Genomic DNA, 25486 nt, shown 5'->3' on the forward strand with positions numbered 1-25486 from the left:
GGTACCGGCGCCCCGGCTACCCCGCCTTCTCCTCGGCGGGCGGTGGGGCTGAGTCACGGCGGGTGCAGGCCGGACCGCGGATTCTGGAACCAAACAAACACGGCCCGGCGACACGCCACCCCGCGGGAAGCAGCCCCCAGAGCTCGCGGGGACCGAGCGCGCCCGGTCTCCCGAGGAGCAGTCTCGGTGCTGCGCGGCGGACCCATCGCCACAACCCTCGGGGCTCCCCTGAGCATCCCCCACGGAGCCGTGCATTGGGTCAGGTCGAACAAAATTGCCCCCCGTATCCCAGCAGGACGAGGCCCCGCCGCCACCTGCTTCCCCGGGAGCACCTGCAGCTCAGGAGGCGCCGCGGGAGCGCGGGGCACCCCCCGCACGGAGGAGTGAGCCCCGAAAACGGCGCCACCTGCGCCAGGGTGGCGGGAAGACTGTAACCGTGGGGTGAGTTTGGGGGTTTTGTTTTGTTTTTTAAAAACCCCTTGCGACCGGGAACTGCCCGCTGTTCCGCGGGAAGATCAACAATAACAAACAGTGGCGCAAGAGGCGGTCCCCGAGGAGAGGAAGCCGACTGATAGCCCTGATGAAAAGCTGTCCACCGTGCACAGTGCGGTAGAGAGGGATGAGGGCTATGGCTTGTTGAAATTAGTGTTTTTGAAAGATCCTCTTAAAGGCACATTGACGTTAAGGGGCCCTCCTCTTTTTGTTTGTTTTTGAGCCCCATCTGCGGTGCTCAGGGCTTACTCGTGACTCTGCGCTCATGGGTCAGTTCTGGAAGGGCTCGACTCCTGGCAGGTCTCAGGAGATCATCTAGGCAGGGTACTTGGGGTGGAACCCAGTTCGGCTACCTACAAGGCAAGTCCCCTGCCCCCTATACTTCCTCTCAGGCCCCTAAAACAGTCCTTCTCTTAAAAATGGGAAGTAGGATCTGATTCAGGTTTACTTAGTATAGCCCCCATTCCAGATGCAAAAGCCACTCAATCAGGAAGCGGTTCCTGCTTTTTGTTCCCAAGCTAGCTTGTTTGTTTACACCACAAACTTCCCTAGCATTAAAAACAAGCCTCTTGGAGAAGAATGCAACTGATTACCTTCCTGGTTTTATTTTTTCCCCCTTCTTTCTCTTTTTTAGAAGTCCCCCACCTAGCCAAGCAAAATGAAGGTTGTACTTGTTGAGCCCGCCATTTGCCTCAGCGCATTTGCTCTGACTTTAACGAGTCCACTCACAACACAGTATGTGTACAGGAGAATATGGAACGAGACAAGTAACTACAGCATTGCGCTTGAGAGTAATATTTCTCAGTGTGAGAAGAACAAAAGCAGCCCGATTTTCACATTTCAGGAGGTAAGACATGTAAATATCCTCTAACATTGATCCCTCTGGCGGTCACCATAACAATCTCAATCTAAGATTTATTCTGTTTGCACCTTGTTTCAAGTTACCTGATACCTTTAATCTGCCTCTTTTACTTAACCCCGCCCCCCTCCCCACACACTCCACACACACCACACACACACACACACACACACACACACACACACACACACACACGCACGCACCGCACACATTGGAGGGAAGAATGAATTAGGATAGACGCAGGGGTGCTCCAAGGCTATTCCTGGCTCTGTGCTCAGGAGTGACCCCTGGTAATGCTCTAGGGACCAACCATATGTGATGCCAGGGATTTAAACCCAGGTCAGCCGAACAAGCGCCTTCACCCCTATGCTCTCTCCCTGGCCCACAGGGCCCCTTCTATGACACAGATCCTTGTTCTTTCAGAAAATCTCAGCAAGTCTCATCTCCTCTGAGATGGTCTCCTGTCCCTTGCTTCCCACTGCAACCCCCAGAAAACCTCCTGAACCTGGGATCAATCCTTGGTGGCTGGAGTGGGGGACGTGTGATGTTTTTGCCTTTTTTCTATTTGCTTTCTTTCATTTCCTTCCCCTGCAAGTTCATGACCCTGATTTCAGTGATGCCTGATAGTGGCCCGAAACTGAAGGCTGGGACAGCCCTGAGTGCCCGTCAGGGTGGGGATGGGCAACCTAAACTGTTAATGTCGTATGTGGCGTACGGAGTTTGCACTTTTGCTCTGGGGAGCCTGAGGCTTTGTCAGCTATCACAGAGTCTTTCCTTCTCCCTCTGCAACCTCCTTTTCTTACCACCCTCTGGATTTGTTTAGATGAGCAGCACAATCCACTGCTCCTTAGGCACCTTGTTGTAATAGGTGTTACTCGAATAGGATCCTTCAGTGCTTTGTGTCAGAGATGGGACCCCAGCTGTGCTCCTCCTTAGTCTTATGTTAGGCACTTTTGAGCCATTTACCAGTGACCAAGGGCAATGGAGAGAGCATCCAGATGGGGAATATTTTTTTTGTTTGGGGGCCTCCCCATCAGTTCTCAAGGCCTATTCCTGTGTGTGCTCCTGGCAGTATTCTGGGGACGACCATATAGGATACTGGGGATAGAACCCAAATTGGCCCTGTTCAAGGCAACTGCCTTCTCCAGTAGTACTGTTATTCTAGCTCCAGAGAGGAATAGTTTTTCTTAACAGAACATACTTCTGACTTTGAGCACTTCCCCTTGGGCATATTTTGTATTAGCTAAGAGTGGTTCTGTCTCCCAGGGGATGAGAAAAACATAAGGAAATGCCAACGACTGGCCTGTAAGACTTTATTCTCCATAGAATAAAACTCTGGAGACTAAGATTTTTATTCTCCATAGAATAGAACTCCGGAGACCAGGGAGTGAGTCTGAAACCTCAGAGGGAAAGGGAAAGCTCCAGCACTTCTGAGCTGTCCCGAGAGTATCTACTTATAAACTCCCTGCACTGGGGCCCAGCTGCTGAGCACAGTACCGGTAGTCGCCCCATTTCCATGGAACTGGTTCTTCCTGGGCAGCCAAGCCATGGTAAAAGCATGGCCTAGAGTGAATCCACAGCTAGAGAGGGCCTGACATCCCCCTCCCTGTTTGGCTTCCCCTTCCTGTTCATGGGTGCATTACTTCCCGTGCACAGGGCATGTCAGTGCCTGGGGGAGACTCTGGGCCTTCCTGCTCCAGAGGGCCAGGAACAGAGGAAGGAATAGAAGAAGAGAGCACTTTAGTGCCTGGAGGTATCTGCTGCCAGGCTCCCTTAAGGTGGGAGACACAGATCTTAGCCCCCCACCCTAGGGTCTCCTCTCAGCAGCCTCACTGAGTGCCTGTTGGAGAGTCTCAGCCCCAGGGAAGCCGGCCTGACCCAGAGCAGGAGGCTGCAATGTGAAGTTTCACATACAGATTTTTTAATTGAATTTTAAATGGAATGGATTGGCTATTATTTCTAAATTGCTCTTTAAATTGGTTGATCGTCAAGCAAAAAGCTCTGGTCAAATTGCTGCTCCAGGTGCTTTCGCTTAGACTAGGGAACTGGCGGTCACCTTCCTCAGCCTGCCACCCATGACTGGAATGGACATCAGTGGCATCTCAATTTTAATTCCAAGGACAGGAGAATCTTTTTATTTCCCCGGAAGCACTGCTGTCATGTTAGTCCTTCCTTCCAGCCTCCTGCTCAGCATCTGAGAGAACACTCTCTTCCAAGGACTCCTGTTCACTGTTTCCCATAGTCTCTCCCGACACCCAGCTCTGCAGGGTGGATTTCATCTAGTTGCTCGTGAAAAGAAGTAACCCTGAAAATAAAAGCTGTTCTAGTGCAAGGTCACCCCAAAACTAATAATTAGGTACTTGTTTTCAGTTCAGATATTTCTGCCCATGCTTTATAAGGAACCGTTGTGTATAGGAGTGGACAATATGCTAATGTGTTGCTTTTCTCCCTATAATGCCATATTTACTTATCCTTCTTGTACAAACCAACGCACATGCATGTATATGAAAAAGCCCCCGACATCCCATATGGTCCCCCAAGTCCTCCAGGAGTAGTCCTTGAGCACGGAGCCAGGAGTATGCCCTAAGCACAGCCAGGTAAGACCATAAAACTAAAAAAAACAAGATATTAGAATTTCAGGGCACATACATAGGAATCAACTAAGCTATTTCACTTCACTATAACATTTTGAAAATCTATGTCGAAAAGTATTTCGCTTAAATTGATCTAATCTATTTTCAACACCGTGATTTCTGACTTAAGTTACATCTGTGTACTTCTCTTGGGCAATGAACAATATCAGTCTCTAAATCAGCATTTCTCAGCCAGTGGTCAGTGACCCCCAATATACCCTCAGGATATTCCAAGGGGCCACAGCTGAAAGTCAGGAAAATTGGGGCTCATGAAACCATAAAACCAGGGAGCCCACTGGAAGGACACAGGGTCATAGGAAGGAAATAAAGTGGGAAGGGGGGCAAAAAGAGGTTGAGCAACATTGCTCTGAAGGGCCTGTTAACAAAGTGGCCAGACTGAGAAGGAAACTCTTAACTCAGGGCAAAGAACTAAAGCATTATAGGTGTATTTTGTTGACTTTTGTGGAGGAAGAAATTTTTAAGCCCTTTATCATTCCTTTGCTTGTTAAGTGATTAACTTTGAAGTGTTAAATTGGCCTATGGGATTTGTTCTAGGACATTTAGATAGGTACACTGCAAATTGAAGCAGATAATGATAATCAATAGACCAAAAGATCAGGACATTCTTGCTCAGGAATTGATGTATAAATCTATTTTAAATTATTAACACACCTGGCGGTGCACAGGGCTTACTTACTCCTGGCTCTCTGCTCAGGAGTCACTCAGGATAGGGCTCCACTTGGGGGACCAAATGTAGTACTGGGGATCCAAGCTGGGCCTGCCGCATTCAAGGCAAGCACCTTGCCGCTATACTCTCTGGCCCCAATGCAAGTTTTGGCTTGCATTTTTAAATCAATAGATTTAATGAATATTTTTTATTCAACAGAATTTTATATATATATATATATCATCATCATCATCATAATCATTATCATCCCATTGATCGTCAAATTTCCCGAGCGGTCTCAGTAACATCTCCATTCATCGTAGCCGAGATTTTAGAAGCCTTTCTCTGCTCGTCCTTCCAACAATGCCGCATTGTAGGCTCTTTCAGGGTCAGGGGAATGAGACCCAGCTTGTTACCAGTTTTGGCATTTTATTACACCATGGGGACCTTGTGAGGCTCTCCCATGTGGACAGGAAACTCCCGGTAGTTTGCCAGGTTCTCACAGAGGGAAAAGTAGGCTATAAGATATCACGTGGCTGCCAAGCGGCCTTGCGCTTCCAAGAGCTTGCTTTTAAGTCTCTGGATGCGGGCCATTGATGGGATTACACAGCACCAGAGGCAGTCTCTGGGTGTGACTACCTAGCTACTGTGAAATGGGAAATCTGGGTGGAGAAGGCCCAGTCCCGATCTGAGCAGGCTTGGAGGTCTCAGCCCCGGGTCCCACACACCTGGGGTTCCTCTGCCAGTACCTTCATGCGTGAGGCTCGTCCGAATGTGTGGAGAGGGGTCTTGAGCATGGCTGTGGCTAGGCTCCAGAGATCTTTGGCTGCTAGGAGCACTGCTCAAGGTGGGAAGAAAAGCTGGAGCCCATCCCCTCCGGAGCCCATCCCCTCCGAGGGGCCCTGGGGAAGACATCCAGGTGCTCAGGCAAGAGACTCTCTGCATATATATATATATATATATATATATATATATATGTATATATATATATTTTGAAATCGTAACTTCCTTAAATAGGAAATATTGTCCTTCAACTGATGTCTCCCATCTGCCCTTATATATTATATTCTATTATGTACAGTAATTATGTGTACTTATTATAATATTCTATATAGTAATTATAAGACTCCAGCACTTAAGAGGTACAGACACATACACTCACTTATTTATGTCTTCAGTTTGATTTATAATCACAGATAGGTTTGAGTCACTGTTAAAATCTGTATTTTAGGTGCTGGAGCGATAGCACAGCGGGTAGGGCATTTGCCTTGCACGCGGCTGACCCAGGTTCGATCCCCGGCATCCCATATGGTCCCCCAAGCACCGCCAGGAGTAATTCCTGAGTGCAAAGCCAGGAGTAACCCCTGAGCATCGCTGGGTGTGACCCAAAAAGCCAAAAAAAAATCTGTATTTTAAAAGCACTGCATATGGTCCCCTGAGCCTGCCCCTCAAGCAGAGCCAGGAGGATCCTGAGCATGGCCGGGTGTGGCTCCAAAAAAAAAAACACAGTGAAAAATTAAATCAAATCTGTATTTTAAAACAGATCAAGTCACAGATGATGAGAGAGGTCTATGTTAGTGATTGGGTTAGGAATAATGATAGGTAGATGTCGCGCGCCGCTTCGTCCAGCGAAGAAACACGCAACTCGGAGATCCTTTTGGCTGCGATTTATTTAGGAACTTTCTCATGCGTTGGAGAAGAAATCAGGAAAGGGGACGTGGAGTAAGGCAGAAAAAGGGACGCATGAGGGAGAACCCACTAGCTAGGTGACCTCCCCCCTTATATACCTCTCGCTGCCTGCTTATGCCCACGTGTCCGCATCTGATAGGTTAGTCACAGCTTATGGGCGTGGCAAGACATCCTGTTTCCTTATTAGGAGTTGTTTTCGAAGCACACAGGTGTTGATTACAAAGAGCGCTACAAAGCATGGTCCCATGGTGGCTCTCCACAGGTAGATATGGGAGAGAAGAGAGAACACAATGGAGAGATGCATTCTTTGCATGTGGGAGGCCCCAATACCTTATGAGAGTCCAATCACCACCTTGGGTGACACCCCCTCCAACAAAGCCCCCCACAGCATAGCACAGAGCCTGAAGTAGACCCTTAGTACTGCAATATGAACCCAAAAAGCCCGGGGTTGGGGTGGAGAATGATAGTAGATACGATAGTAGATAAAGAGAACACAGTACTTGGGTGGAGGGGTAGAAATGGGAGGAGGAATCTAAAAGTGGAACATCTTGTTGGGAATCTGATTAAAAGATAAATTACTCCATTCTGCAGTATTTACCTAATCCAAATGATACCTGTAATAGCTTGGAGATGTGCTAAGGAAACCTAAAGTAGTAAATATGAAGAGCTCAAACCACATAAGCCTGGACTGCACAATGGCTCTGTGCAGTACCTTGCCACAGCCCTCGAGGGAGGGATGATGGTTTGCTTCTTGTTAGAGATCAGGGTCTCCTGTAGTTTGGAAGGAGATAAGGAGAGAGAGGGAGAGGGGAGAGAGAGAGAGAGAAAGAGAGAGAGAGAGAGAGAGAGAGAGAGAGAGAGAGAGGGAGGGAGGGAGGAAGGAAGGGGAGAAAGAGGAAACAGCTAGTAGGATGCTTTCCTTGCACATACTACCCAGATTCCATACCCAGCACCCATATGGTCCCCCCCCCCAACTCAGCCTCACCAGGAATGATCCTAAGTATGGCCCCCAAACAGGAAAAAAAAAAACAAGAATTACAGAAGCCTATTTCACAAAGTATTCGGTCATTCAATTACTATCTATCAAGTGTCTAGCCTGTGCTGAGCTGTGTTCTAGGAACTGGTGATACTATAGGAAAGCAGATTTCAGGCATCCTTGGAGCTTGGCCTGGAGTACTGAAGGCAGACAGTGAAGTTGGTGGAGTCAAATGCCAGGTCTCATCTCTAAAAGATGTACATATCAGAAGGGATAGGAGGATTGCTTCACATGGAGTGATCGGCCAATGCAGGTCCTGAAGGGGCTTGTGGCAATCAGGCAGAGGTAACAAGAACAAAAACAAATGAGCTCAGAGTGTGTTAGAGTTAGACTGTCAACTGAGAGGCGTGCAGAAGGTGGAGAGGAAAGCAGAGAAGACTCGTCAGTCCCTGCACCGTGGCAAGGAGTTTAGTTTTACTCCAGGGTGGGGAAGGCCACTGGGGACTTGGAAGCAGAAGAATGACAAGAGCTGATGTAGCTTTGATTTTGTTCCTGCCTGCTGTCCCTCGCTCTTTTTTCTTGTTGCTGCTGCTGCAATGCTCAGGAGTTATACACTTGACAGCAGTGTGCGGGAAACCACATTGTGGCCAGGCCAGCAGTCACAACGTGGGGCGGTGCTAGGGAGCAAATGCAGCAGCTTCGTGCATGCAAAGCAGGCTCTCTGCCACTAAGTGGCACTCCCAGACCTTGGTGTCTATTTCTTAATATCAGTTTAATTGCTGTGTAATGAATGGCCTGATTTGGGATCCAAATTCACCTGCTCCAGAGCTTAAGCTCTTAGTGAATGAGGACTCTTAATCAAGCTCTGCTTCAAAATGATCATATGTTAAGGTTAAGAGGACAGGAGGGAGAGATGACATCTGGGAATATCAGAGAAATGCAGTTTGAACTTGACTCTGGGCTCTGCATAGGACATCTGAGCATCTGAGGAATGAGTGTGGGCTAATGCTGAAAAGTGACTTTGGACCATCTCTTGGTGACTTAGCACAGACTCTAGGGTGTGAACTTGGCCTAACAGGAAAAAGGAAGATCCTGAAACTATAAGGCAGATGAAAGACTTGCCATGGTGTGGTTTTACAAAGATGTTCCCAGTCTCATAGTGGGTCACCTGCAAAGGAAGCCTGACATTACTAAATTGACTATATGTCCAGGTAAAAACTAAGCAGAACTGTCAATTCCAGCAGCAACATTGGGACAGTAGGTTGGGAGAGCAAGAGAAGTTCCAGGATGGGGTTGGGGGCGGGGCTAGGGGTGGGGAGTGAGAGGAGTAAGTGGGGATAGGAAAGACTCTGTGGCTAAGGCAGGAGTGAAGACAAGGCTAGAAAGCCAGGATGACAGAAGATTTGCATTTGAGTGATTAGAACATTTCCTATAAATTGCTTAAATTGCATGAATATGTAACAATTAAAAATAAGCTCACAGGAGCCAGAGAGATAGTACAGCAGGTAGGTCACTTACCTTGCGCACGGCCAACCCAGGGTTCAATCCCCACCATTCCATATGATCTTCTTAGCCCCAGCAGGAGTGTTTCCTGAGTGCAGAGCCAGGAGTAGCCCCTGAGCACTGCTGGGTATGCCCCAAAATCATTAAAAATAAAAATTAAGCTCACAGTGTAAGAGAAATCATCATATAGTATTTGATATATTTTTGTTGTCCATCAGTTGTTGAGGATGTTTTCTAACTACTCTATGAATCAATCTTCTTAGGAATATATTAAAAAACAGTGCACAGTCTCTATATTAAATGCCTTTAAACTACCCCCTCCCCTCTCCTCCCATTAGCCTGTGTAAGAAATGTGACAGCTTCTGATCTGTTTGTGTCCCTAGTGGTCTGTTTATTTTGGTTCTCAAAGGAGTTGAATTTATCTAACTCCCCAGCTCATCCTTACTATCTGTAGTCCACGTAAAACTCCTCTTTGGGTTTGGTTTTAAACTCTTTAGTAAATAAAAGAGTAAATTTCTAAGTGATGTAAGTGGAAGCACAATGAAAAAGAAACTGAATATTTGCTACCTCTTTTGTTTGATACTCATTTTCCTTTAAATTAGATAGAAATATCTATCATGGGGAAGGTATTGCTCTTGGTTTAGAATAGTGACCATGATCATTTAATGATAACTGTTAATAGAAGGGAAACAAAAACATTATATAACTTGTCCTGGAGGTCTTGGGCTCTATGGATCCTCTATACAAGATAGACCTTCATCATCCATCTAAACACACTATCTTCTTTCATGGCTAAAATCCACACCCCTCCCCCACCATCCCCTGGGGTACTTGACTACAGTGACTGAGTATTGTTCTTTTTCATGTCACACCTAGTGGTACTCAGGAGACTCCTGATGGGGGGAGAGTGGGGAGAAGACTGACCATTGAACTCAGGTCACATGTGCAGGGCACATGCTCTATATACTCTACTATGGCTCAGTCCCTAGCAGCTGAGTCTCTGTGATTGTATCACTTCTTGACATCTGCTTTGTGAGCTTCATGAAGAATGAAGCTCTGCCAGGTCTACACACCAGAAAGACCCCATCTGTGATCTATTGGCAATGTCATCTAAATAAATGTGCACTACTCATGTTGTCTAAATCTCTGAAAACACCTTGTCTTCTTTGTATTCCTTTATAGGAAGTTCAGAAAAAAGTGTCTCTTTTCAGTCTGCAAATGGACATGAGTGGATTGATCCCAGGCCTGGTGTCTACGTTCATACTTCTGTCTTACAGTGATCACCAAGGACGAAAGTTTCCTATGATTTTGTCTTCTGTTGGTGCTCTTGCAACCAGTATTTGGCTCTGTTTGCTTTCCTATTTTGCCTTTCCATTTCAGCTTTTGATAGCATCTACCTTTATTGCTGCATTTTGTGGCAATTCCACCACATTTTTGGGAGCTTGTTTTGCCTACATAGTTGACCAATGTAAAGAACAGAAACAGAAAACTATTCGAATAGCAATAACTGACTTTATACTTGGACTTGTTACTGGATTAACAGGACTGTCTTCCGGCTATTTTATTAGAGAACTAGGCTTTGTGTGGTCATTTTTAATTATTACAATGGTTCTTACTGTCAACTTAGTTTATATTGTATTTTTCCTTGATGACTCAAAGACAGAGACTTCATCTCAGAGTGGGTCCAGATCATGCAGTGAGGCCTTAAAAAACCTGTTTTCCCAAACTTACCTGCTTTTTAAAAATGCTTCTGGGAAGCAGAGATCTTTGCTTGGTTTGTTACTTTTTACAATGATGAGTTATTTTTTCGTGATAATAGGCACTTCCCCCATTTTTATCCTGTATGAATTAGATTCACCACTCTGCTGGAACGAAGTTTTTATAGGTTATGGATCAGCTTTGGGTAGTATCTCTTTTTTGAGCAGTTTCTTGGGAATATGGGTTTTCTCTTACTTTATGGAAGATATTCACATGGCCTTCATTGGAATTTTGACCACCATGGTGGGAATGGCTATGACAGCCTTTGCCAGAACAACACTGATGATGTTTTTAGGTGAGTTGCTAATGGAGTACTTGATGCATATGTGAAATGTGTGTTTGATGTTTGTAGAAGATGAATTTAGTCTGTTGAGAAATTTTAATAGGAAACCTTCCATGTAACCCATTTTAGATTTTTAATTTAATAATTTTTAAAAGTATAGCATTCTAGTTTAATTAAAGTTGTTTGATAAAAGTTAGCCTGCCAGAAGCTAGAAGCTAAATGTTTAAGAAAAAAATAATTCACCAGATAACCCTGATTTTACAAATTTGTATATTTACCAAAACCTTATTTTGAGGAATATTCTTTTTGTAAAAAAATCTTTAATATAGTTGTCACCAAACTAAATATTTTTTAAAATGCTTCTTGAGGACCTGGAGAGTTACCAGCTCAGTTACCTGCTTCAGATTGAACTGGAATCCCCAGTTCAACCCCTGCTTCCTGTGCTTCCCTCCAAGAAACAAAAACAAAAACAAATGATATAAAAATGCTAAGACACTTTCAAAAAATCTTAAGACAATTGTATATGATATACTTAAAAGATCTGTAAGAAAAGACATTGTGGGGCTGGAGTGATAGCACAGCAGGTAGGGCATTTGCCTTGCACGCGGCCAACCCGGGTTCAAATCACAGCATCCTATATGGTCCCCTGAGCACCATCAGGAGTAATTCCTGAGTGCAGAGCCAGGAGTAACCCCTGTGCATCACCGGGTGTGACCCAAAAATTTTTTTAAAAAAAGTCATTGAATATATTCAAGAAGAAAAATTCTTTGACAAGGTTTTCCAAATTGGTCCTTCTGCAATTGATCACCCCAATAAGTGGTTTTTGATGAATCACTTTTTGCAAATTGGACTGCATTCTTACCTACTGAGCTCATAAGTGGTTTTTGTACGACTGAAGGGAGATACTGCATCTAATAGAGCTGTTGGATCTGTGATTTGGAATTTTGGGGAAATTTAATCATTCTCTACAAAGCGAGTATTGACCTCATGCTACCTTGCAGAGACCAACCAGGATTGGACTTAATTTTTATCTATAGTACTAGTTAATCTAATCCAAGTTACTTACACCTCATTTTAATTAATTAACTCATTAATTAATTTGTTTATTTATTTGCTTATTTGGGTCACACCTGGCAATGCTCAGGGGTAACTCCTGGCTCTGCACTCAGGAATTAAACCTGGTGGTGCTCAGGGGACCATATGGGATGGTGGGAATCAAACCCCAGTCAGCCGCAGGCAAGGCAAATGCCCTACCCACTGTACTATCACTCCAGCCCCTACACCTCATTTTTAATCTGTAAAGTGAGTAGAGTAGTATTCAGAGGATAATCTTTTTTTTCTTTTTAAAATTCTTTTTTTTATTAATAGTTTATTTTTAATTAGTGAGTCAACGTGAGGGTACAGTTACAGATTTATACATTTTTGTGCTCATGTTTCCCCCATACAAAGTTCGATAACCCATCCCTTCACCAGTGCCCATTCTCCACCACCCGTAAACCCAACATCCCTCCCACCCTCCCCAGTCCCATCTCCCCCCACCCCACACTGCCACTATGGCAGGGTATTCCCTTTTGTTCTCACAGAGGATAATCTTTAATAGAAAACTCTAAAGCACTTAGCAGAATGTCTCTTCTCAGCAAATGCCAGCTTTTCCTTCTCTTAAAGTTCTGAAGGCAAATTAATTTAATGTATGTGAAAACACATTGAAAACTTCAAAGTTATCCTCAAATGTAATATATTACCATTTAATATATCTTTTTACAATAGGTTTTTAAAATACTCTATTAAGCAGGCTCTTTTCCATTGAGTGGCATTCCCAGGCCTAGATGTTATTTTTTAATAACGTTCTAATTGCTGTGTAATGAATGTCCTGATTTTGGATCCAAATTCGCCTGACTTTAGAGTTTAAGCTCTTAATCAGTGAGGACTCTTAATCAAGCCCACTTTGAAATAATTATTGTTATATGATAATGTTGTTACATATTATTCATAATATATATTTTATGTATTATAAATTTAATATAATATAATATGATATAATATCATCAGGCCCTGGGCATGTTATGCCCTGAAAATACAACTATTAAGACTTATAATTTAAGACTAAAAATAGTTTGTGTCATGAAAGCTATTTAGCCACAAGGAGGAAGAGCAAGTTAAGAAAGAACCAAATTATCAATAAATGAATCAAAACAAGAAGTGGTGTGGACACTGAAATAGAAAGGGAAAAAAAAGGAAAGAGACAAATAATAAAATCTAAGTGACAGTCACATTGATGAATAAGAGGTTATTCATTATTTACATAGTAATTTAGAAATTAGCAGATAATTCCCATTTGGTAGATAATACAGACCTGAACCAGAAAAACAAAAACTCCCACAAACCTCTGTTCTTAGCATTGCAATAAAAATTCTGGAATAAAAGAACCTTAAATAGATTCATCTTTAAGCTATTTTCATTCATTAGCAGAATTATACAGTTAATTCCATCTTTAGAAGCATTGATTGCATTAGGATGCTTACTGAAAATGAAATATTTAGAGAGAAAATATTCCCTCTGCAAATGAACCTTTGGTTTTCTGATGAGCCGTTTCCAACTCTGTCTCTCCCAGTCAGGCTGCCATTCCTCTTCACTATTGTCCCCCTGTCTGTCCTGAGGTCCATGATGTCAAAAGTGGTTCGTTCTACAGAACAAGGTGAGTGTCATATGCTCAAGGGATATAATGCTACCTCAAATCTAGACATCATCAACATTTGATTCTTCATAGTATTCTACAACTCTTTTTTTATCTTTTCTTGTTTTGGGGTCACACCCAGCAGTGCTCAGGGCTTACTCCTGGCTCTGCTCAGGGATCACTCTTGGCAGGGTTCAGGGGACCATATGGGATACCAGGAATCCAAGCTGGACCAGCTACGTGCAAGGCAAGAGCCTTTTCTGCTGTATTATCTCTCTGGCCTCTATAGCTTCCTTTCGAAGAGAATATAGGAGATAAGAGGTACACGTGTTGGTAGGAAGAAGCTTACATAAAGGCAGGGCATGGTGTGCCCAGGGTCTAGTGCTGAGAGAGCATGCTCTCAGCTTGCCCTCACCAGAAAGAGTGGAGTCCTCAAGCCAGGTGTATCTGCCCACTGGGCTCCCAGCATTTCTGGAAGACTTTCTGGTACTTGAGTCATCACAGTTCCCAGCCAGCGAGCTCCGCAACAGATTCATATTGCAGAGAAAGTTCCTGGATGACCCTTTTCCAACCCTTTCTCTTGAGGGTTGACTTGCCCCCTATGCTTGCTTCTATCAGAGGGAGAGCCCACCAGGGATTGTTGTATAGCTGCCCAAACTTCCCTTTTCAGAAACAGAAAAAAAAATGGTGTCCTCCTAGAAATTGCCCTCCTAAATCAACAAACAGCAGCTCTCCAGTTATACCAGAGGCCTCTACCACCATCCTGGGTTGGTGCACCCATCTTGGAAATCACTGCTTTACAGCCTTGATTTTATTTAAAGTATAACAGATTTTATTTGGAAGATTTTAGGAAGGGGTGTGTGTATGTGTGTGTGTGTGTGTGTGTGAGAGAGAGAGAGACAGAGACAGAGACAGAGACAGAGAGAGACAAAGAGAGAGACAGAGAGACAGAATAACATGCTCCAGAGAGAATGTGGGCTTCTCCAGAGTGGAGAGGGAGTGACAACACACACCCAAGCATCAGGTAAGAAAGTCTAAAGGTGCATATCTCAAGAGGGGAAATGCGGGTGACATGTGTGCTCGGGTACCATACATGCTCGGGTACCATACATGCTCGGGCACCATATGTGCTCGGGCAACATAAGCATGCTACAGCCTTGCTTCTTAAACTGAGGGGGGAATCACACACTGAACAAAGGCAATGCTGAAAGATTTTTTTAAGGCAACTGTAAAAGACATTCCACCTTCATAAACCTGATCTGGCCCTGTCTCAGTTTCCCTGTCCCTGTCATACCCCCACTCAAATCCTGATCACCAAATAATCATTCCGAATCAGCTGCTTACTGAATTCCAGGTGTTTCTGGCAGCGCCTGCCCATGCTGCATTTCTCGGGTGAAAAATAGGCTGGTAAGTGGGAAGAGATTAAGCCCTGCTTAAGTTCCCACAAGTGTGGTGGTTTCCTGCTAAAGAGTGGGGATAGGATTTGGGGGGAGGAGAAAGCGGGGGAAGTTCTGAAATTAAACAGTGGGTGATGGTTTGCCAACTCTATGAACATATTGATAACCACTGAATTGCCCAGTACCAAAGTGAGTATTATATGAAACAACTTTTATCAATAAAGTTATTCAGGAGAAAAACATTTTACTTGTTTCACTTAAAGCAAAATTTTAAATGCATGTTTTAAAATAAAAAACTGTGCACATTTACCTTTTTCCTATTTTGTTTACTTGTAAAGACTTTTTTAAAAGTCAGTTTATACAATTCTTGGGAAAAAGATGATGGGAGGCATCACCATCCCCAACCTCAAACTTTACTACAAAGCAGTAACAATTAAAACAGCATGGTACTGGAACAAAGGCAGAGCCGTAGACCAATGGAACAGGGTGGAATATCCCTACACACAACCCCAAATGTATGACCATCTAATCTTTGATAAGGGAGCAAGAGAAGTGAAGTGGAGCAAGGAAAGCCTCTTTAACAAATGGTGCTGGCACAACTGGACAACCACATGCAAAAAAATGGGTTTAGACCTTGACCTGACACCATGCACAAAAGTCAGATCAAAATGGATTAAAGACCTCAACATTAGACCACAAACCATAAGGTACATTGAAGACAAGGTCGGCGAAACCCTCCACGATATTGAAGATAAGGGTATCTTCAAGGGTGACACGGAACTAAGCAATCTAGTAAAAACAGAGATCAACAAATGGGACTACATTAAACTAAAAAGCTTCTGCACCGCAAAAGATACAGTGACCAGAATACAAAGACTATCCACAGAATGGGAAAGGATATTTACACAATACCCATCAGATAAGGGGTTGATATCAATGGTATATAAAGCACTGGTTGAACTCTACAAGAAGAAAACATCCAACCCCATCAAAAAATGGGGCGAAGAAATGAACAGAAACTTTACCAAGGAAGAAATACGAATGGCCAAAAGGCACATGAAAAAGTGCTCTGCATCACTAATCATCAGAGAGATGCAGATCAAAACAACTTTGAGATACCACCTCACACCACAGAGACTAGCACACATCCAAAAGAACAAAAGCAACCGCTGTTGGAGAGGATGTGGGGAGAAAGGGACCCTTCTTCACTGCTGGTGGGAATGCCGACTGGTTCAGCCCTTCTGGAAAACAATTTGGACGACTCTCAAAAAATTAGATATTGAATTCCCATTTGACCCAGCAATACCACTGCTGGGAATATATCCCAGAGAATCAAAAAAGTACAATCGAAACAACATCTGCACATGTATGTTCATCGCAGCACTGTTTACAATAGCCAGAATCTGGAAAAAACCCGAATGCCCCAGAACGGATGACTGGTTGAGGAAACTTTGGTACATCTATACAATGGAATACTATGCAGCTGTTAGAAAAAAGGAGGTCAAGAATTTTGTAGTTAAGTGGATGGGCATGAAAAGTTTCATGCTGAGTGAAATGAGTCAGAAAGAGAGAGACAGACATAGAAAGATTGCACTCATCTATGGTATATAGAATAACAGAGTGGGAGACTAACACCCAAGAACTGTAGAAATAAGTACCAGGAGGTTGACTCCATGGCTTCGAGGCTGGCCTCACGTTCCGGGGAAAGGTCAACTCAGAGAAGCGATCACCAACTACATTGCAGTCGAAGGCCATGTGGGGGAAGGGAGTTGCGGGCTGAATGAGGGCTAGAGACTGAGCACAGCGGCCACTCAACACCTTTGTTGCAAACCACAACAGCTAATTAGAGAGAGAAAGCAGAAGGGAATGCCTTGTCACAGTGGCAGGGTGGGGTGGGGGGGAGATGGGATTGGGGAGGGTGGGAGGGACACTGGGTTTACGGGTGGTGGAGAATGGGCACTGGTGAAGGGATGGGTTCCCAAACTTTGTATGAGGGAAGTGTGAGCACAGAAGTATATAAATCTGTAACTGTACCCTCACGGTGATTCTCTAATTAAAAATAAATAAATTAAAAAAATAAATAAATAAAAATTAAAAAAAAAAAAAAATAAAAAATAAAAAAAAAAGTCAGTTTATACTATTAAATGTAGTGATAATTAAAAATATTTACATTTTGGCACTTTAGATTCTAAGTGATGAAGATATATTTTGTGAGTTGTGAGTCAGTTGTTCCCATATCAAATAATTTGTTTACTACAAACATAAAAAATTGCTTTGGTGGTGTCAGTGTTTCTGAAATGGAAACTATCACCAATCTTCATTTTGTTTGCTTGTGAGGGAAGAGGGGACACACCCCAGAGTGCTCAGGGCTTACTCCTGGCTTTGTGCTCAGGGATCACTCCTGGTAAGCCTGGGGAACTATGTGGGATGCTGATTGTTGAACAAAGGTCAACCTTGTACAAAGCAAATGACCTATGTGCTGTACTATTTCTCTGTCCTCATTCATTATTTTTTTTTACAGTGGATATTATTTGTGAAAACTGCACTTAAATAATGAAAGAAAGGAACACTGCTGAGGTTTTCACTGCCTGTCACTTTCTATTCCTTTAAATCATAAAAGGGACTAACGTGCATTGGGGTGAACGGTAAACTGCACCCACCAAGGCCTCTTACCTGCACATCTATGTGCTTTTTGTATAACAAATTGAAATCCATAAAAACAGGCTGGATTTTTGAAATTCAGTTTCAATTTTTGGGTTTTTTGTTTTATTTTGGTTTGGTTTGGTTTTGGGGTCACACCCATTGACACTCAGGGTTTACTCCTGGCTCTGCATTCAGGAATTACACCTGGTGCTTGGGGGCGCATCTTGGGTGCTAAAGATTGAACCCAGGTCGGCCACATGCAAGGCAAGCACCCTACCCCCTGTACTATCGATGCAGCCCTTAAATTGGGTTTCTTTTTCATTTAGAAAGCAATCACACTAATCGTTAAATCAATTGTTATCTCTCATGGTATTAAACATGATGAGCTTCTCGGGGAAGGTCAGCAGGAAGCTGGTGCTACTTTCTAATAGTGCAGTTTGCTTGTGTCCTAATAGTTCTTGAGCTCCCTGGCCAATCTCCCATTCAGAATGGACTCAAGCCATTGCAAAACAGGATGAGTATTGGGGTCTGTCCTCCAAGGCACCACCCCTGTCTGTAGCAAAGTATTAGTAATAAAATCACTGGGCTAGAGAGAGAGAGAGAGAGGACAGTGGGTAGGCCACTTGCCTTGTCCATTGAGCAACCTGGATTTGATTCCCAGCATTCTGTATCATTCCCTGAGCCTGTTAGGAGTAATTCCTGGATGTAGAGCCAGGAGTAACCCCTAAGCCCCGATGGGTGTGTCAAAATTAATTAAATGAAAATCACATATATAAGATTGCTTCCCAATTAAAACCGACAGTTTCCATAAATAATAGAAACAACCGGTTTATATCCCATTTAATGATTAATAACTGGGCTCTTGAATGAAACTTTGATTCACTTGTTTGACAAGGAAGTATCAAATATGTACTGTGTGCCAGGACCATGAGGCCCTGGGTATAGAGCAGTGAACAAAACAGATGTACACTTGGCATTGGCAAAGCTTTGTAGTCCGAAAAAAGCATATAAATGATAACACAATTTCAGAAAGCATATGCTTGTTTGATGAATGAGTTTTATAATGAAGAATTGGAACTTTAGTGTTTGAAAATATGCATAATAGAATGAAAAGCTTAAATCAATAAAGAAAATCAATATGCAGTTTAAAAGATCAAGGTCATGAATACTTGAGACAATATTTTTTTGTAAACAACAGCCCCTTTATAAAAGATTATCCTCAAGCCTGCATTTTTCTTCCTATCAGTCTAATTTTAAAAATTATGTGATATTCTTTTTGTTGTTATTTTTGTTATTTTGGGTCCATACCCAGAGATGCTCAGGGCTTATTCCTGGCTTTACAGCACCAGGATTGAATTGGGGTTAACCATGCATACGGCATGCCTTAACCCCTGTCCTGTCCCCCTAGGTCCAGAATCCAGACCTCTTTGTATTTGGTAAAACACCTAAGAGTGGAGGCATTTGTAAGCTGGTTCAACAGAAAATATAGTTCAAGAACCACATCCAAATATAGGATTATTTTTACTAGAGTTCAGAGTAATGATTTGGGGGGTCTAAATTTTGCATCACTTTGGAGGTAAGGCTCCGATTTCAATTACAAAAATGTAGGATAAAGTAAATCAAGGACCAAACACAATGACCTCTTAGTATTTGTATTGCAAATCACAATGCCCAAAATTAGAGAGTAAGAAGGATTGTACCTGCCACAGAGGCAGGGAGTGGGGTGGGGTGGGGATGGCAGGTGGGACACTGGAAACGGTGATGGTGAAAAATGTGCACTGATGGAGGGATGGTACTCGAGCATAGATTGACTAAAACGCAGTCATGCAAGTTTGTAAGTGTATCTCACGGTGATCCAATAAAACTTCTTTTTTCAAAAAAGGAGGATAGAAGCATCTTTCTTTGCCTATAGCTGTCACTCTTCCAGATCTAAGAAGTAGTTTAAAAAGGATTCTCTACTGGACTAAAGCAATAGTAGAGCAGGTAGGGTGTTTGCCTTGCATGCGGCCAACCCAGGTTCAATTCCTAGCATACCATATGGTCCCCCAAGCACCTCCAGGAGTAATTCCTGAGTGCAGAGCCAGGAGTAACCCCTGTGCATTGCCGGGTGTGACCCAAAAAGAAAAATAAATCCACTGCCGTCCAAAAGGGGAAACATCCACTGCCACGAACCAACCTTGGGATATGGGCTGTCTGGGAAAGTTGCTGGGAGCCTGGAGGCACTGAGTTGGAGGCTGTGATAGGGATGAGAGGCAGACAGGGTCTAGACAAGCCACTGGCTACTGTGTCTTCAACATCAAGCCCCATTTTTTTAATTTAAAATTTTTAATATTTATTTGGGGGTGGCCACACCCAGCTATGCTCAAAGCTTACTCAAGGCTTCCCGCTCAGGGATGTTCCTCAGGAGACCATCTATGGTGCTGGGGAGCGAACCTGGGTCAGCTGCAAGACAAGCTCCTTGCCCGCTGTACCATTTCTCTAGCCCCCATGACCTCAGTTTCTTGACTGCAGATTGAGCAATTCACTCCATGTTAGTTCTTTTCAATGCATGTTGTTCCATATTCATTTTGATTTGTTGATTCATTACAGACTTTTGCTTTTTCCTTGCCCCAACTCCAAACAGGTACCCTGTTCGCTTGTATTGCTTTCTTGGAAACACTCAGTGGAGCCACTGCAGTTACTGTTTTCAATGGGATTTATTCAGCCACTGTTGGCTGGTATCCAGGCTTCATCTTTCTGCTGTCTGCAGTTCTACTCTTAATTCCAGCAATAAGTCTATGGTACGTACTTCTTTTTAGTTATTTTATCAAAGGACAACTGGATTGAGTTAACCTTACTAGAAAAATTATGTAGCTATAAAGTCTTTGCCTTAGATATACTTTACTGAAAACTTTTATTTTTTTTTTAATTTTTTTTTTTTGCTTTTTGGGTCACACCTGGTGCTGCACAGGGGTTACTCCTGGCTCTGCACTCAGGAATTACTTCTGGCGGTGTTCAGGGGACCATATGGGATGCTGGGAATTGAACCCGGGTTGGCTGCGTGCAAGGCAAATGCCCAACCCACTGTGCTATCACTCCAGCCCCCTACTGAAAAACTTTTAGAATGAAAATATTTGTCAGAAATTTTGGTGACTGGACAAGACTTGGCTGACCAGAATCAAGAGAAAGAAAGATTGGATTACATAGAGATTCTGAGAAGTTCCACCTTCTCAGACAATAAGTTAAATTGATATATTCAAATTATTATTTTCCTGTAGTATAATATCCCCTGATGGTCAAAGATGACTATAAAAAGACATATTTTAATATGGATTATTGGATAAATGAAAAGAGAAGGTAATTTACACTAAGTATTAGGAATTGTCTTTCCAAAGATTTGGCTTAAGGACTCACTTTGATATTAAAGTCTGGATAGAAAGAAAGTACAAAATTCCATTTATAAATTTAAAAAAATTAGAAACTTAAACATTAGAGAAATATTTCTCTCTCTTTGCTTTTGCAATTGACAAAGGAAAGTTTAAGCCAGCTTGGTAGGTTATTGCTAAAGTGCCTATGCAAATATGGTTGACAGATTCTGTGAGGCCAGAGCACTGAACTGAGAGTTTAGTGATCCTTCTCTTTGGAGTTTTGCCCTCTTTCTCAGGCCCATAGGAATCAGCAGAGGGTAGGACAGAATCGGGTCTCCCTCTTTGCCTAAGCACTATGGGTGTGGCTTTAAGGGAGAAAAACCTCTCACTTGCACAGACACAAAACCTATCACAACCAAGGACACCCTTAAGGACTGGCCCCCACCTTCTTTATTGTTGCAGCCCTAAACTGCCTGCTGATGACCTGGAGTAGCAAAAGACAGGATAGTTGTATGTGTACTTCCTCTGTGTTATGATGAAAAGTTATTTGACTAGTTATTTGAAAAAGGAGTCTCATCATTTATTTATCTATTGCACTGTAGCACTGTCATCCAGGTGTTCATCGATTTGCTCGAGCGGGCACCAGTAATGTCTCCATTGTGAGACTTGTTGTTACTGTTTTTGACATATCAAATACACCACAGGTAGCTTGCTTGGCTCTGCCGTGTGGGCAGAATACTCTTGGTAGCTTGCCAGGCTCTCCAAGAGGGACAGAGGAATCGAACCTGGGTCGGCTGTGTGCAAGGCAAACACCCTACCCGCTGTGCTATCGCTCCAGTCCCATTTATCTATTAGATTGGAAAAATTGACTGTAACATCTGCTGCTAGTGAGCATATGATAAGAATATAAGGTAAGTCTATGTATTACTTATATTAAGTCTTACTCCTTATTGTTCTTTTTGGAAAGTAATTCCTGGATATGTATCAAACGCTTTTGAAAAGAAAACAACTAAGTGTATTTGACACAGTGATTCCTTTTAAAAACATATTCTAAGGCAATGATCAATGTAGTCCAAAAGTTATATGTAAAGATGTTTTTAAGGAACAAAATTTTCAATGAACATACTGACTAACCATAGGAGATGCTTAATGAAGATACATCCATATCACAAAATGGGCCTTTAGTAAGAGTTGCACAGATGGTGAAAAGAATAGTAGGTAGCTTCAACTTTATTTTCCATGTATTAATAGTCTATATAACCCATTTTACTTTTATAATTTGAAAAATGAGTACATGTGGATAAAAGGCAGTTATCTTTTTAGTAATGCTTCTAATAATGTAAATGTAGATGATAATCTGAGTTTTTTTCAATCCCATGCCATTTAGTGTTTTACATTGAAAGGTACAGGACTGGAGAAATAGCACAGGGGTTAAGGAACTTGCCTTGCATACTACTTACCTCTGTCCAGTCATGGCACTGGATATGGACCCCCAGTCACCTCCAGGAGTGATCCATGTGCCTTGAGTATCCCCTTATGTCTGTCTAAGCCCCATCCTCAAAAAAGAAAATTATGTGTATTTTAATCACTTCCAGATACGTATTCCCAGCTTCAAGTATAGCTACTGAGCATAAACTTCAGTAGTAGCTTTAGTTAAAATGTTCCATGTGAGGCTGGTCTTTCATTCTGGGCAACTCAGAGAAGGGAACACCAAGTAAAATGTGGTCGGAGGTCATGCGGGGGAAGGGTGATGCGTGCCAAATATAGACTAGAGACTGAACACAATGGCCACTCAACACCTTTATTGCAAACCACAATACCTAATTAGAGAGAGAGATCAAAAGGGAATACCCTGCCATAGTGGCAGTGTGGGGTGGGGGGAGACGGGACTGGGGAGGGTGGGAGAGATGCTGGGTTTACTGGTGGTGGAGAATGGGCACTGGTGAAGGGATGGGTTCTCGAACTTTGTATGGGGGAAACATGAGCACAAAAATGTATAAATCTGTAACTGTCCCCTCACGTTGACTCACTAATTAAAAATAAATAAATAAATTATTTTTTAAAAAGCAAAAAATAAAAAAATAAAACGTTCCATGTGTTGGAGCTGTAGCAATAGTACAGTGGGTAGGGCATCTGCCTTGCACACAGTGACCTGACTTCAATCCCTGGCATCCCATATGGTCCCCCATGCACTGCCAGGAGTAATTCCTGGGTGCAGAGCCAGGACTAACTGCTGAGCATCTCTGGGTGTGACCCAAAAAGCCAAAAAAATAAAAGCTTCATGTTAACTATGTGGAGCGGGTAGGAGTCTGGAAAATATTGATGCACAGTAATTAAAAATACCAGGATGCACAGCTGGAGCAATATTTTAGCAGGTAGGGTGCTTGCTTTACATGTAGCACACCCGGGTTTGATCCCCAGCACTCCATATGGCCCCTGGAGTACAGCTGCGAATGATCCCCTAGCACAGAACCAAGTGTAAGCCCTGAGCACAGTTGGGTGTGGCCTCCCAAACCAAAACCAAATGAAATATCAGGATCTACCTTGACATGATTTACTAAAACCCATGTAGTCAGGGTTCTCTCTGGCTTCTCTCATCACAACTGCATCCAAGCTGTGGGTTGCATAATTTCTCTCTCCGTTTTCTTTATGGGATGCTCTTTTTTCCTCTCCCTGGTTAGTATTTCCTAATTAAAAAAAAAAACCCAAACTTTGTTTCTCCTTTACAAAAAAAGCAATCCAACTAAACAGGAAAGAGTGGCATTATAGATTCTTTATGTATGACCTTGGCCTTCATTTTTATGTGTCTCGTTTGCTTTGGCAGTGTTGTCAAGTGCTCCAACTGGAATGAAGGAAGCTACGTCGTTCTGACACAAGAGGAGTCCAATGAAGACACTTCAGACAGATGATAGATTAACTGAAATTCTTTTTTTTAAAAAAAAAAAGCTCATACCACTAGCTCCACAATCAATACTTCATGACTAATCAATAAGTGATGTGTTCTTTCTTCTTTACTATACAGTTATAGAAGTCATTCCTGGATCTAACTTCTAGAAGTACTATGCACTTTGAGCACTTTATGTATATCATGTGATCTATTTCTAATACATAGATCAAATCTCTTTTTTTATTTATGAAAGAAACAAGCTGGATGATACACAGAAGGATTGAGAAATGATGCAATCTAAAGCAATAATCCCCCTTATATTCTCTAGTCTTATTTTAAGACGAAGGAGAGCTCTTTACCTCAGTTTCTTGATCTGAAAAATGGGTTTCTGGCCACTCTCAGGGATCATGAAGGCAAACCATAAATACTCTGATGCATCATTCACTAACAGAAAAATAATGAAAAGAGCTTCAAATATTTATGATCTTAACCTCTGTTTGAATAATGCTTTTATAGAGCCCACCCAGGTGCTATTCATAAATTCAAGAATTTTAATTGATGCAATCTTTGAAAGATAAGTCCATATAAGAAGACGTATTTTCACTTTACCTAATATGTTTAACTGGTAACAGGCAGAGTAATATTTCTATGTGTAACACAGGGATAACTGGGTAACAAATGAAATTGTTTCTGAATACATATCAAAGCTATGTGAAAACAACTAATTATGAAGTAAGCAATATAATAAACCCAAAAGTCATTCCTTGTCTCCCAAAGGATTTCCTTGTTCTGTCATATTCCTTGTTCTGTCACACATCCTGGGGCCTACCCTGGTCTTTGGAAAGCCAAAATTCTCTCCTACTTCCTATCTTTCCTCTCTTAGAAATCTTTGAGTCTCCAACAAAGCAGTGCATTTTCTTTGTAGCCTTCTTTACATTTCCTCCCCTCTTGCCGTCTCCCTTTCCCCAAGTCATCATTGCGGGTGCTTTGATGCTAGCACTTCCTGCCATCTTGTGATATGTGGTCCTCATACTGGATGATGAGTGCTTTAGGACAGGGTCAATCTTCAGTTCTTCATTGTATCCTCAATAAATGTAGGGTTGAATTAAATGACTACAAAAATGTGTTCTTTGTAAACATGATTTAAAACAACATATGTACTGTATTTTGTGAGGAACATACACAAAATAGCCTGCAATGCTTGCAGATGTACTGGGAAAATTTGACCCAGACTCTTGGTAAGCTGGTATTTTCACCACGTCCTTCAATATCCAATTGAATATCCAATATCCAATATCCATCTGTAGTAACATGAAAGCCTCTTGAAGTACCACTGAATGATTAACCTCTTTGTAATCTTTTGAAAGCAAACAGTCTTCTTTTGATAAATCATTGCTTAGTACATTTCCTTGAAAGGTAATCAATGATTACTTAAAGATAGTACTCATAATTTAAAATACTAGAAATTCTTAGGCTGAGGAGATAGCACAGGGGTTAAGGTGTTAACCTTCTTGGCTTCTGGCTGACCCCTATTCTATCGCTGGCACCACCAAAGGATCCCCTGAGCAGCATCAGGAACAACCCCCAAGCTGGAAGTAGTTCCTGAGTGCTTCTGCATGTGGGCCAAACTAAAAAATTGAAATACAAATAAACTAAAATACCAGGAACCAGAGTGATA

General features: G+C 42.6%; 1 protein-coding gene across 1 annotated transcript; it reads left to right on the forward strand.

The window, feature by feature from the left end:
* Positions 1-24913, forward strand: SLC46A3 (solute carrier family 46 member 3). Its single transcript, XM_004604552.2, has 6 exons — positions 1-441; positions 1127-1339; positions 10002-10872; positions 13472-13555; positions 20198-20354; positions 23746-24913. Exons 2-6 carry the CDS (start codon positions 1151-1153, stop codon positions 23828-23830), a joined length of 1386 nt encoding a protein of 461 aa, XP_004604609.2. The 5' UTR covers positions 1-441; positions 1127-1150; the 3' UTR covers positions 23831-24913.
* Positions 24914-25486: the final 573 nt, after the last annotated feature.

This window comes from Sorex araneus, chromosome 1 (assembly GCF_027595985.1).
Source record: "Sorex araneus isolate mSorAra2 chromosome 1, mSorAra2.pri, whole genome shotgun sequence".
Lineage (NCBI taxonomy): Eukaryota > Metazoa > Chordata > Mammalia > Eulipotyphla > Soricidae > Sorex > Sorex araneus.

Coding starts and splice junctions, on each gene's coding strand:
- SLC46A3 (XM_004604552.2), top strand. CDS start 1,151: ATGAAGGTTGTACTTGTTGAGCCCGCCATTTGCCTCAGCGCATTTGCT. Junction 10,873..13,471: donor AACACTGATGATGTTTTTAG/GTGAGTTGCTAA, acceptor TGTCTCTCCCAG/TCAGGCTGCCATTCCTCTTC. Junction 20,355..23,745: donor ATTCCAGCAATAAGTCTATG/GTACGTACTTCT, acceptor TTGCTTTGGCAG/TGTTGTCAAGTGCTCCAACT.